Genomic DNA, 14,894 nt, shown 5'->3' on the forward strand with positions numbered 1-14,894 from the left:
AAGAGTAAAAGATGAATAAACTTTGCAGGGAATACCAAATTCATTTTTAAGAAGTCTAATCAGTGTATGTTTTTGAAAGCTGAATGGGTTTGGGATGAGTCAAAATGTTTTAGAAAGGATTTCTAAAATATTAGTAGAAAACATCTACTTTTGATATCGTGGTATGGCATGGTAGCCTGAGTATTAAGAGTAAAGGGAAATTGCCAAGAATTGTTAATTATTCTAGTAATTGGTTGGCCACACAAACAGCTTATTGCAGTTCAAAAGAAATATCATCTTATCATTGATGACCTCTCCCAGCCTCTTCATTTCCATTTCCACCTGCTATCAGGGAGGCCTTTTAGAATTCCCGTGACAAAGAAAAATGTATACAAGAAATCCTTTGTTCCCTGTGCCGTCAGTATATTAAACTCAGCTAACTGACTGTTTCCTATATGGAGCTATCGGATTATGTGTAATGGTAGTGTAATATGGGCAGAGTGAGATGAGTGTTGCTTTTTGTAGTTTTGTATAGAGATGCCAACGACACGTTTCTACCCTTTTGGATGGACAATAAAGTTATAAAGTTAAAGTTATGGTGTTTAGCAAAACAGCTAATGTCACAGAAATCTTTTGCTCTGGCAAAATTAATATATTTATATATCCTAACTTGCAGAAACTCAGTGTTACTTCTAATGGAAAATGAAACTTCATTGGCAGAAACATAAACAAGACAAATTATACATAAAGGTTTGTAAAATACCACTGGATATAAAATAATCTTTGATAAAATCAACCTGCATCTGTCTCACCTGGACTCATTGTAAATAAGCTTCATGTTCTCATATACAGTATTACACAAAGCCATTACACAATCAGGTACACATTTGTAAGTACATTTCAAAGCAACATGGTGATGTGAGTTTGGTTGGAAAGTCCCAGGCTGTGAGCAAAGACATTACCTTGCACTGACAGCTACGTAACACAGTACACATGTAAATCAGCACTTGTAAGAAGCACACAAATATTTTCCAAACGACTAGTGAGATATCAGCTATGAACAGATATGTATCTGTAAATCTAAAAACATAAAGTTTTAAAACATAAATTAATAAAGCAAACCAATTAGCATCAGAGGTTTATAAAGCTAAATTACAAAGCTAATGAAAGACAAAGTGTTTTTCACTTTTATAGTGATATTAATAGCCTGATTCATGGTTTACTTCACTTTCATAACTTACCAGCTCACCATGTTTCTAGCCTTGGCCTGTCAGACAATAAATTGATGTGGCTCAGATTTACATTTTTGATACAGGAGCTAGAACTGAGCCAAAATGTCACACAGAGCCATATTAATGTAAAGATATTATTGTTGCAGTCATTTAACAGTGTGTGTTCAAGTAAAGAAACATATTAAGTTTTTCTTTTTTACTCATAATGACACCAAAAAATGCTTAATTCTCATAGTTTAAAAAAATTAAATTAACTTTTCAACTGCGTAGATATATTTTGCTTAATGTTTTAGTCTTTAAATCTAGTCAAATTATAGACATTTCTATAAAGTCCCCTAAGCTGGACTATACATTTAAATATTGATTACTTGTACTACAGAGTAGGTCTTCTGTTTCTACGGCAACTATGCCCATCACAGAAACTGAAATAGCTTTCAATTGATTTTTTTGTCTATAAAAATAAGTACAATAATTAGCTTCTTCAAAATAACAATGGTGCAATGGGTTTATTAAAGAACCACAGTGTTTTCCACAACTGAAACATAACCTATCAGATAAACATCAAACCTTTTACAATAATGCTTGGATCTGACATGGAAAATAATTGCAGAGGTGAGGAGTTTTTCAGAAGGAAAATTTCGACGAGATTGTGTAAATATCAATTTTGAGTGTTTTTCTTGACAAATTCGTAGATAATTAGTTACTATTCCTTGACTTCTCTATTTATGGTTCTAATGCTCTGAATACTAAAAAAGAACTATTGAAAGATGGAATTCTTTTTTCAAAGCCACTTTTATTTTGATACAAGTGGTTACAGTAATTACACATGCTCACAGTATAATAAAATGTTGCAAAATCCAAAAATAATTTCAGGGCACAATAAAAATAACCAAGTAAAACACAGACATTTCAGTTGTACAGGCATTTTGGAGTGATTTAAATTTCTGTATGTACAGAACACTGAAATTGTGGACTTTTCTTTGTACGTGCCTATGTAAATTGTCCATGTGATACTTAAAGTTATTGTTTCTGATCACAGTATTAGGCTTACCTCCCCTGCACAAAAGAACTGAAAAACTGAATGAGAAATTGTGACACATTAAAAAAATAAAAGTACTGAATCAGGATTACCGATGAGCAAAGACATGGTGCAAAGATTATTTCCTTGTTTTGTATGTTCTCTGGAAGTATGATTTCAGAAATGTCTCCATAAAATTTATGACAGGAAGAGAAATGAGAAAGAAATGTGTTTAAATGAAACTCGTTACATATTCCTTAAAGAGGGAATATATAAACACATAATAAAAGCAGCACTGATCGCTGAATATATTTTCAAAAAAGCAAGACAAGTCATTATGTCTATACAGTATAGTATATCTATACAGTAGATATACAGTATACTGTAGATATAAACACATACACATTTATTTTGTAAACTCTGTATATATCCTCTATTTTGGCATAAATAGAAACTTTCTTAAATATTTTGCATAGCTTTTCCAAAAAAGAAAAAAAACCACCACAACAGCACATTCAAGCGCACATGACTATTAACACCTATAGCATACATAAATAAAACAACTTCCAACAATTTGTGGTCACACTGTAGATGAGTAATAAGAAGATTACAGTTTATGACTGAATAAAATAAATAGGTTTTTGATAGTACAAAGCAATTAATCTACAAAAGAGGTTAATTATTTCCATTAGTCAACCTGTTTTATTAATACCTTATTAATATGTTTCATTAATAAGTAATAAAACATTTATAAATAGCTTTTGTAACCCCCAATCTAAAGTGTTACCACATTTTACACCTGTGCAAAGTTTGCTCCACTTTTTCCTTTTTTTCCCCATAGAGACTAATTAAAATGATGAAAAAACAACTGGAAGAAAATGCTTGCATATGTTGTTTGAAAGATCTGCACTTCCAAACTTTTATAATTAATTTAATGAGATCTGGAGCAAAACACTTTAAAAATCTCTCTCCAAAAGAGAATGATTTTTTTTCAGTATTGCAAATACAAAAAAAACGTATATACATTTTATTGCAGATAATGACTATTTAAAATACACAGCAGGCTTTTGACTCCTTAAAGTCAGATTAGTCACTGCTGTGAATTTCATGTGACTGTATGACAAACTTTTGCTGTAAGACATGTATTCTCAATCTATGAGACCTACAGTATCTGCAAAGTGAGCAATGTAGGAAGTCTACAAATCTACAAATCTGCTGATATGACTACCATTTTCCCTGCAATCAGCCCCAGTGACTTATCATATAGACTTGAATTCAGTGCTGCTCAATTTGCACAATTTACACTACTACATTTTTCATGAATCACATTTCTAAACAAATATTGAAGGTTGAATGGTATAAATTAGACTTTAGTTCATAATTATCACTTGTATTCCCTATTCATCCTAGTTTTCTTAACAAAAAATGCACAAGATTGTGATTTAGTCGGGTGTACAGTATGTGATTCACTACTTTGACTAGTTTTTTGTTTTCTCTTTGTGAGACTTAAAAACTGTCTCTATAGGTAGTTCACAAATGTATTGTGTGATCACTGAGAAAGTGATTTGTGTTTTGGGGTTATTATTCATTTTACGAACAGCACTTATATATATAAAACACAAGATATGGATGAGTCATACTTTTTGTGTTGGTCTCACGATCTTATAATTATTTCCCAAATCACTTCAATAAATCAGTTGCCCACATTCGTTCCCATTAATTAAGACACATAAATTAAATCCTTCTTATATACATACTTAAATGTATACAAAAACATAAATAACTCTGTAAAAATGAAACCATCCAGTTCTTTTCTTTTGTCCTATGCTATCAAAGCACATTTGTTTTTACCATCATTGTTAAAATTTCCTCTGACTAATATAAATATTCTAAATATCCAATGTATTAACACCTTTCTTCTGTATCTTCAATTTGGCATCTTTTTGCCTAGTCATTTCTTGCATTAACTTTCTTTCGAGATTTTTTAATTCTTTACATTAGTTGTTCTCTGAGGTCAAAGTTGACGCTGTTTGATGTCATCGGGTTCAGGAGCTGGAACAGAATTGGCTATTCCTGAACAGAAAACCCCTTACATGCTTTAAAAAGTTTCAAATTGTCAACTTAAATCGAGCAGTGCTACAAATTTGTTGTTTTTGCCTCAATCTGTGTGTTTTTGTGACAATTTTCATCCGTTTCCAATGCTGGATTGTCATACATTTCAAGCGATCCTCTCTTCTCTTTACCAGTTCCATCTTCTTCACTGCTGATTTTGTTACAGCACTTGCAACAGCAGCAACAGCGGGTTCTGCAGAATGATAGCATAGAGGTGATCACCCTGTCCCAAGGCTTAAGAGAGTGCATCCATTTGGGGAGGAACTCCCAGGTCCTCAGCACCTTGGGCAAGTATTGTGGCCATCTGGACTGCATGATATTAATAATAATCACAGCCACGATGAGAACCACAACTGGCACACCAACTCCAACAAGGACCTGCCAGCCTGCCACTGAAAGCCCAAATACAGTAAGAGGCATGATCAAGAACATGAGCACCAGGTACATGATAGCAAACCACCGGTACTTAGCAGTACGATCACCCAGTGCCTTGGCCATACGTATAGGAATACGTGTATAAGGGATTGGGTACCACAGCAGAATCCCAGAGATGTTGAAAAAGAAGTGGCATAGAGCAATCTGCGAATAAAAAATAACAAAAGGAAATCAGCATTGATACCGAAATGTATCGGAGTTTCTCACTCTTTTTTTGTTACAATTAGTCAACTGCAAGTGTAATTAGTATGAGGTTGCTTAGAGCATGAGATTTGGAACTAGATATTTCCCTGAATGATATGGAGAAAAAAATCAGGAATGACAATTCAGAAACTTGAAAGAGGTCATTGCTGACCTGCAATGAGTTGGCAAGTGTTTCTCCAGGACTTGCCATAGCTGCTAATATAGATGTAGTGGTTGTACCAATATTTGAACCCAAAGTTAGTGGGTACGCTCTCTCTATGCTTATTACTCCGATGCCTGTTAAGGAAAAAGAAATGAGGAAAATAAGTATTCTGACAAGTGTCTGTGAAGACTATATTTATAAAGCATAGAGTCATAACACCAAGGCAAATACCGCACATCACTTACCAACTAGGGGGGTAATGGCAGAGGTGAACACTGAGCTGCTTTGGACTATGAAAGTCATTCCTGCTCCAACCAGAATGGCAATATATCCAGTCACCCACCCAAATGGGAATGGGAAATCTGTAAGAACAAGAATGAAACATAGAAATGTGTTCATTTCCATGACATTATGTATTAGAATTTTGCTTTAAGGTGTTTCAAGAATATATACAGTATATATCTTTCCCATTCAAGGATGAGGAGGAATAAATAATAATCTGCTGAACATGAGATAGCTAAAGCAGGTCAAAATTTTAAGTTGAAGACAATCTTTGACATCCTATCTGCCCTTAGTCAGGATGAGTGCTTAAAAACAGGCTTTTGTGTACTCAGATTTAGATATGGATTCTCAGTTTGCATGTTTAGATGTAAATCACCCATATTACCTTTCAAGACATCTACTAGTCCTGTTGTAATATACTGAATGCAGTTTAAGGCATGCAACTGCAGCCTTCCTAATGGAGACATTCATGATGTGTGTGTGATACAGTCCTGGTCAAAAGAGTTTGATTGCTATCTGCAGCATTATTACACTCATGTAGTCTATAGACCTCTCTAAAAAAAGCCAGAAGGGGCCCTTTATGCTTCTTGATCATGGTTCATTGGGTTATTTAGGTTGCAGGTGCGTATATGTGTATCAGATTTCTAAATGATTCATTTCAATAGAATTCCATTGAAAATTTAATCTGCTGCTTGGAAATGAGCTAAAACTGCTTTTCTTTCATTGGACTACAGTACAAAATTTAGGTAAATATGTGAATCCTATATTTGTATTTGTAGCTACTTTAAAGGTAAGGCAGAGGAAATTATTTTTGTCTTTCAAACAATATAAGAGTCTTACCTGTGTTGATGATCTTTTTGATAACTGCTGCCACTTGTCCTTTGAGAATGGAATTAAGCAGTTTCACGATAAGGATCAAGCAGGTACAAAGCACTAGCAAGGACAAGGCAAGGAGGATAAGGCCAACAGCCAGATCCGACAAAGAAGAGTTCGCAAAAATGTGATTGCCTGGTGAAAAAAAAGTAATGAAACAGATTAACCAAATAACTGACAGAAACAATTACATACTGTTTCAGATTTCATGAATAAGTCAATAAACAGCCCACCGACGGAAATTCACCTTAATCCAACAGATGAGGAAACATATGGGAAAGATGTAATATATTAGTTATCGAAAATCTTGCTGAGTGCCTTTTTTTTTTGCTTACACCTTTTGGTTAATTCATACATTGGTTTCTGTTATCTGCAGAGGGTTTTCATTTGTATTTTATCAAAAACCCAGTCATTGTTTAACATGAAACCAGACAAGACATACTCAAGAGTAAAGTACCTGATTTGCTTGCCTTGTTTAGCTTGCAGCTCTGCTGCACACAGGGCAGAATAGTTGGGAATAAGTCCCTTAAGAAAATAGCGAGGGGCCATGGCAAGGTGGAATAGTTTGCTTAGTCACTGCATAATTTGAAAAGGACCCATTGTATGACAAAATTCAAAGCCAGTGGGACTCGGATAGCTTGCTCTAGGATTACTTTTTTATGGACTGGCATAGTTTTTTTCTTCACTAATAGTTGGCTTCAAACTACTATGTGGATTACTGTAAATAAATAGAAACCACACATTGTAAATCTCATACCATCTCATGAGAGACTATAAGGCAATTAAGGAAATCTGGAGAATGAAGACTCCAGTGGGACGTTTTGTGTTTACACAGACGATAACTCAGATTTTGTCAATTGATTTATTTTTAGGTTGCCTTTGATTAGACATGTAATGGCACTTACATTTTGCAATGTTTATCTTTTCAGAAACGTTTTTCAGGGTCCATGTGATATTGCCATCTGACCAACAGAGACTGGGAGAAGTGCAGTTTTCAGTCCCAGGCACTGTCACATTCTTTTCTGTCTGCAGCAACAAACAAACAACTTTATAGAAAAGGTATATCATTGACGATTTGGAAGCTGAGAGACATTAAGTATTAAAAGCTGGAGTAGGTTGATTATTCAATGTACAAATGCACACTATTTAATGTGACTATAAACCACAAATTTAAAGCAAGAAAGAACACCCTGAACTCTAATTGTATGTACTGTAAAAGTACCTTATCTTCCTAAAAAGTTCATTTTAATGTCTTTTTGTGTTTTACCCGTCTTCCCTTTTTTTACAGGGCTAATGGTAGCATATTTGAAAAATAATTAACTATTGCTTTCTTTAAATACTTAGTATATTGAACTTAATTTACACACACTTTGTTGTTTTTAAAATCTACTTACATGTCACACTGTATTTGTTAAAACATTGCTTCCATCTCCTCTGACCCTTAACAGTTACTATATTAATTAACTGGGAATTTTCACTTAATGTAAACTTTAACATTTTGTTATAAGTCAGATTCAGTTTACTTCTCTTCGGTATACAGTACGTACCCTATATGGTAACATAATACAGTAATACTGAATGCACAAAAATGAATGTATTATTACAGGATACCTATATATGGTCACTAGAACATTACCTGCTGGAAGTTTACTTACGATGATTGTTTGAGTTTTACACCAGATTTTGATCAGGCTTTTGTTCTTTGCTGCAGGATCGCCAGTAGCAATTTCATTGATAACAGATTTGTCAAGCTAAAAGAAAAACATATTTATATTTGAAACACCCTTCTTTGAAGAAATCTGTACTAAAAACAAGAGCTCTGATTCTCATCATCATAAATTAGCTAAATAATTTTCAGAAGTTGAAAGTTACCAGCATTACAAAATGTATAATCAGAACACCCAGAATCAATTAGTGTCTTCTAAAGTCATTTCATATTTATAGAACAATTTTCAAACAATCCATCCATCTTCTAACTTCTTCATCCAGTTTAGAGTCATGGGTGCAAGGCAAGATTCACCCTGGACAGGACACCAGTCCATCGCAGGTCAGACACGCACACACTTACACCAGGGTTAATTTTCCGAGAAGCCAATTAGCCTACCAATATGCATTTTTAGACTGTGGCAGGAAACCGGAGCACCTGGAGGAAACCCACGGAAACACAGAGAGAACATACAAACTCCACACAGATAGCATTCCAAGTCCAGAAAAACAGAATGCCACTGTTTCACCTGTTTTCAAATAGTTTTGTAGACATTTTCATTAATCCTTCTTTATACAGTATAATTTAACTCAATGTATATAATTTAGGTAAACATATTGTAGGTAAATAATAGAGAACAGCTAACACCTGCTACAGAAGCTTTAGTAAGAGACGTGGCAACTCCTGAAAGAAACTTTGATTTTTCCAGCACCTACCCAAATGTTATTCAATATCAGGGAAGTACAATCATCATCCTAGTGGGCTGGTACGTCTGCAGTTTTTCATTTCAACCAATCTCTTAATGATGTAAACCAAACCACCTCATTAATTAGCTTAAGTGACCAAATTAACACCTTCTCCCAGCATTTTAGGTTCTTTTGCTTAACAGGGATCTAGAAAACTTGCTGACAAAGAACTAGGACTGATCTGTAGAATTTGCAAATGAGATTTCTTACCTGAATGATTGTCTTTGTTAAGGGGTCTGTGATGACTTTCAGCAAATCCGGGGCATCTTCCCCACTTTGGATATTAAATGAGTCAATGACCAGCTGTGTCAAACGGTACAGGTAGCCAGTTGCTGCCTCTAGCGGTAATAGCACAAGTACTGAGAGCCAGTTAAAAAAATCATGGACTGTGGCTCCAGCAAAAGCCCTGAGGAATTAAAAGAAATATTAAAAAAAAAACATTTCTAAGCATTATTTTATTACCCAGGCATTCTACTGAAATGATGTATTTTTAGATTTATAATTAATTCCTTACACTTATATACATGTAGCACTTTTCTGGACACTCCTCTCAAAGCACTTTTCAGGTAATGGAGACTCCTCCACCACCACCTATCCACTTATGATGATGCAACATTAGCCATAGTGCTCCAGAACGCTCACCACACATCAGTTACCAGTGGGGTGGAAAACAAGTGATGAAGCCAATTCATAGATGGGGATTATTAGGAGGCCATGACTGGTAAGGGTCAATGGGAAATTTGGGGTAAAACCCCTACTCTTTTCTAGAAACAACCTGGGAGTCAGGACTTCAGTTTTACATCTCATCTGGAGGATAGCGCCTTTTTACAGTATAGTGTCCCTGTCACAATGGTCCCACTAACATCACTTCTTATTTTTTCCCAGGAGGTAATATCATCCAGGTACCGGCCAGGCTCATACCTGCTTAGCTTTAGTGGGCTGTCAGTTGTGAGTTGCAAGGTGATATGGCTACTGGCCATAATAACTGGCCATTTCCCTCACGGGATCAATGAAGTATCTACAGTATCTAATATTAGAGAAACATTTTTTTTCTACAAAAGGTAAGCAACAATAAATAATTTACATTTGTTTTTTTACAAAATGTACCTTTATTTGATAGTTACCTAACACAAAACACAACATTTTATAATCAGTTTAAATACTACTATTTAAATCCAGAAAGTCTGGGCTTCCTGTTTGGGCATTAGTGTCATCCATACCTCCGAAACTCGTTTCTGTCTCCAGCTTGCATCATTGCCACAACGGTGTTAGTCACAGAGGTTCCAATGTTGGCCCCCATTATAATAGGTATAGCAGATTGGACCTCTAACACTATTACACATAGAGAAAATAACGAGAAAATATAGGGTTTATTTTTTTCCAATATGCTGTATGAAACTGTGTGGTACTGCATATATCATTACACAACACTTTAATAATCTGTATTATAACTGTTGATAAAAGGACTATGGGTTATTTTGCATTGTTATCTACATGCCATGTATAATATGAAATTCAACATGTCCAGGACAGATTTTATATAATTTAACTTTCCATTTTTTAAGTTGCCTGTAAATTAATCTTGTTCTGACAATCTTTTGGCTGAAAATGAGTGTTACTTTTCCCTTGAGGTTTTGAGGTTTCTGCCATTTCAATTAATAAATGGTTTTAACTTGCCCTGTGCAAACCCTAGTCCCAAATCATATATTTTTTTTCAAAAATACTCACACCCAGAGGAAACCATGCTAACCACGATTGAGGAAGATGTGCTGGAACTCTGAACTAGCACTGTAACCAAAACTCCAATCACCAGTCCAGCCACGGGATTTGACAGCACAGCATTGTCTTGGAAAATATCACCTGCCGCCTTCCCTGTTGAGGAGTTTGAACAATTAATTATTATCACTGGACCTACTTATGCTATTAAAGATTTTGAATATAATCAAACGTCTCACATCTAGACCTTCTTACTAAATCTATTACTAAGCTATTTACTGTATGACTAATTTATTAACTAAGCTCTATAAAAAAAACAGTTTTGCTATTTCAATTTGAACATCAACTATAGTAAAACATAAAAAATAGTAGACAAAAATAGCATTGTGTATATATTATTATATTCTTGTTTTCTTTATTTTCCTACCTCCTACAAGCTGGAAGGCAGAACTCAGGATATCCAATGAGCAGACGAACATGTAAAGGAATCCAAGCAGTAAAAAAAACTTTCCAATGGAAATTAGAACACGGAGAATCTTTCCTTTGGTGTCCAAGTCTTAATGAATAGAAAAGAAATCAAAGGAGGAAAAAAATCAGTAACTTAAAAAGACCAAAGTACTACTTTTAGGACAAACAGGAGACAAAGAATGAAACTAAGATTCTACGACTGAGTCAGTAAGACTGAGTCAGACTGAGACTGAGTCAGTAAAGATCATGGCGCCACTGTACATGTATGGATGGTGGGTTGACTACAACAAATTAAAGGGTTCTGAGAAGAAACAAATGGCTGTTATTGTTTTCCACAGTCACAATAGGTGGTTCTTAGTGGACAGTGTAATTAAGGAAGAATTTATCCTAACTAGGAAGAGTAAGGGGACGTTTTGGGGCCTTTTTTTTACCTGACCACTTGACTCCCACACTTTGGAGTTCAGGAAGGGCCCAAGGATCTTCTGCTTCATCGTTCACCAACGCAACAGTGGAACAGGCTGGGTGAATCACAGGCTCCTTTGGTGGTACCCCTGAACCAACTGTTGAGATGAAACAGGAAAAAGAACAGAAATGTTAATTCTCTTGTTTTAAATTAAGTGCTGTCATGAAAAAGAAATGCTGCTACAGTATAATTAAAAACAAAACGTACCACTTAGTCCCTGAGTGGGGTCTTTGGGTTCTCCTGAAGAAGCATTCTCCAGCTCTGGTCGAGGAGCCATTGTCTGGAAAAGAAAGAAATGCAATTTAAAAACACACCTACACATTTCTTTAGAAGTCACAACAGTTTCTTTTTAAAGTAATACTTATGGCAAACTAATGAAATTCTATTAAAGTGCAACAAAATAACTGTAATTTTACAGGCATGTTAATTAAATACACAGTTAAAATATATTAAGCAAGTCTGGTTCTTCTATGAATGAAACATGTTGCTGTTGTTGATATTCTTCTGCTAAAAAAATCAGCCATGGGAACTGTACTTCTGTGTACAGTTAACTTATCTTCCCACATTCCCAAATACAAGGACTAATTTAGCAGCTAGATATAATATAGCTGTATTCGTAAAAGAAATAATCCCAACCTGCATTACAAAAATGATCATCCTTTTTGAAGCTCTCTGTGGATACATTCTAATTTCCCTAGTTTTGCAGTGTACAGTTGTATCCAGATTAGTTCCTAAATTATTTTTGTATCATCCCACGTATTTCATGCTACTACAACCACATGTTGTTGTCACAAGATGGTGACAGTGGAAAATCTTAAAGCCTCCTGAAAATCTCTGACAGTGCAATCGAACACCGATTCTCATCATGATCTAGCTTCTCTCTTTTGCATCCAAAGCCTAATGCAGTATGTTCTATTCCTTTACTTTGAAATTGGAGTAAAGTACAGTACTTTGATCACAGCTATGACTTCAGTATCCCATACGGGAACTGAACCCATTAATCTCTCATAGGTCCACAGTCCTAACCACTGCTATTCTGCCTTAAAGGTGGAGACTCACAAAGACTTCTCCTCAAAATGATTAATATGATAATAATTCTATATTTAATATATTGATATGTTTTACTATTCTAACTGAAATTATTTTTGTTCTTTAAGAAATAATAGCTCTAAAAACAAAATAAACCAATGTATGTTTATAACTTATAATTTTCAATACCTTACAAGCATATAGAAATGTCATTACTATGCATTAAATAATACTTGAGACATATTGGCATAACTAAATTGAATATATTCTGTGTAAAAAATAAAAAATTTGAATAATCAACACTTAGAAATATGTCATGCGTGCAGTGGGCCACATATATGCAAAGTTTGTTTCTTCCCCTGTTTTTGAAGAGAGAAATTTAAAATAAAGTCTTTTGATATAAATTGGTGCAAAACAATTAACATTGTAATTACTAGATAAAGTTCCTTGGCAGTATAAAATACCTTGTTATACAGTATATAACACGACAACTATTTGCGATGTCGAAGTCAATGTGATACGATGACTTATTTTACGTAGGCTTGATAGAGAAAGTATGGTGTTTTAGAATCTATTACATTAATACATTAAGTGAACATGCCTTCCCATAGTGTCGCAGAAGGTACTTAATGCACTGTGAGTATAGAAGTATGGATAATTTGTGTCATGCCTTTAAATGACCCAATTCACCCCCTGTGCGCAAAACACAGGTATATTCCTATACAATAATCCAATGAGGTGTAATACACGTATTTGTGTATTATAAGAGCTCATTCTATTCTGTCAGGACAGCCTATTATGTCTTTGCTTTAAACCATTAGCTAATTTATCTGTGAGAAATAAAGGAGCAAATGCGATCTGATCTGTCAAGACATTGCAAAAATCCTGTCAATGAATGCCATAGATCAATACAGCTTGGTGCGATACTGTGGGTCTACAACCTGCCGCGTCCTGATTTAGCCAGATTATTTACTTTCTTGTTTTCGGTGAATCTTTTTATAGTTTCAAAACTTTGTCTACGGTAAGAAGTCCTTACGTGAATAATACGAAAATTAAAAAAAAATGTATTTACTCCCTGAATTGTTTGTACTCATTTCATGTATTCTGTTTAAGTTGTTTATTATTTTGAAACAGCTTTTGAAACGTTTACTTTTGACACCATGTTCAGCACAGATGTTCAATATTTGCTGAATACACCTTTTATGGACGTTTGGACTTAGTTTTTCGTATTGAAATATATTCTGGTTTAAGTTAGCACTTATAAACTATTACATATTAACAAGACACGATTAATATTAAAGTATTAATAGGAGCAGCAGTAATAATAATAAAATCTACTCAAATTACAGCTAATACAGATCTAAAAGTTTTGAACGTACTGTAGTAAATCTCCATTAAAGGTTTCTTACAAAGCGGTGTGCTGTTTAAACATTGATGAATCATTGATGATGTTAGGTCTCACACCTGAACACACGGTTATTTCCATTAAATGACATACTGTATGGTTTAGTTTCGCTGGCATAAACCTACGGCTTGGTTCATTAAGAGTAAATGTAACCCGTAACACCTACATGCGCCAGTCAGGTTATGTATAACCCCTTTATTTAGTGGTCTCTGAATAAACGATGTTAAAGTATCCTCTCGAACTGTTAAACACACGCATTGCTGTGTTGCCAGTCGAATGTAAAATAAATTATTTTAACTCACCAGCTATGATGTTCTTGGTGGTGACTGAGGTACTCCTTAGCAGTAAGATTATCTTCTGAAAAACTACCTGATTTGTGCGGGTTTCATTCTACTTTATATAGCAGTTGGCACTGAGCAAGCCCTTTGATTGTTCAAGGGTTATCATCACATGTGAGTGTAACGCTGGAAGGCACTGCCTGCCTGTAACCTCAGTGATATCTGCTTGGAATGTAGGACAGTAATCAATTCACATGTGCAACAATTTCTGCAGAGCAGCCTGAATTAATGTGGAAGTGTTTTTAACTGATATTTCATAATGTGTATAATTTCCATCATAACATGAATTGGATACCTGTAATCTAAACATAGAAAAACACAAGGGTGTGTGACAAATATAATATAAACATTAGAGTATAGATATATAGTTTTGCCACAGAAAAATGTAATTTAGAATTTTTCATCCATGCTGAAGGCTGAAAATGTTTTACTTTACTAATATTTTTGTAACTTGTCTCTGACTGTATGCATTGCATTGAATTATAAAGGTATACTTTAGATTCCTAAAATATTCCCTGAGAATACTTGACTGGATAAGCTTCTCAACAGGCAGGAGGTTTTTGTTTCCAGCTTGAAAAGAAAGAGAGTTTAGTCTGTGGTTCCCTTAGGTTAGAAGTGGTTCCAGAGAGCTGCAATCCAACAACTGATTTTATAGGTCACACCACTTTCACCCATTTTCTAAGGACAAGCAATGAGTGAGAGCTTTTGATCAATTTAGGAAGTCATTTGTTCCATTATGTCATGAAT

General features: G+C 34.7%; 1 protein-coding gene across 1 annotated transcript; it reads right to left on the reverse strand.

Annotated features, from left to right (window-relative positions):
• Positions 1-1,984: 1,984 nt before the first annotated feature.
• slc34a2b (solute carrier family 34 member 2b) lies at positions 1,985-14,202 on the reverse strand. The gene is made up of 13 exons (XM_088924965.1): positions 14,112-14,202; positions 11,583-11,655; positions 11,344-11,472; positions 10,872-11,000; positions 10,457-10,600; positions 9,949-10,060; positions 8,939-9,134; positions 7,933-8,028; positions 7,183-7,303; positions 6,245-6,412; positions 5,368-5,484; positions 5,132-5,256; positions 1,985-4,920 (listed from the first exon to the last, which is right to left on the reverse strand). Exons 2-13 carry the CDS (start codon positions 11,650-11,652, stop codon positions 4,366-4,368), a joined length of 1,962 nt encoding a protein of 653 aa, XP_088781091.1. The 5' UTR covers positions 11,653-11,655; positions 14,112-14,202; the 3' UTR covers positions 1,985-4,365.
• Between the last annotated feature and the right edge of the window lie 692 nt (positions 14,203-14,894).

The sequence above is a fragment of the Atractosteus spatula genome, chromosome 1 (genome assembly GCF_055471065.1).
Source record: "Atractosteus spatula isolate fAtrSpa1 chromosome 1, fAtrSpa1.hap1, whole genome shotgun sequence".
NCBI lineage: Eukaryota > Metazoa > Chordata > Actinopteri > Semionotiformes > Lepisosteidae > Atractosteus > Atractosteus spatula.

Excerpts from the sequence above, each read along its gene's own strand:
- slc34a2b (XM_088924965.1), bottom strand. The coding sequence starts at position 11,652 with ATGGCTCCTCGACCAGAGCTGGAGAATGCTTCTTCAGGAGAACCCAAA. Across the intron at positions 11,473-11,582 it reads CCCCACTCAGGGACTAAGTG|TTGGTTCAGGGGTACCACCA; the intron begins GTACGTTTTGTT and ends TCATCTCAACAG. Across the intron at positions 7,304-7,932 it reads GTAAAACTCAAACAATCATC|ACAGAAAAGAATGTGACAGT; the intron begins GTAAGTAAACTT and ends TTGTTGCTGCAG.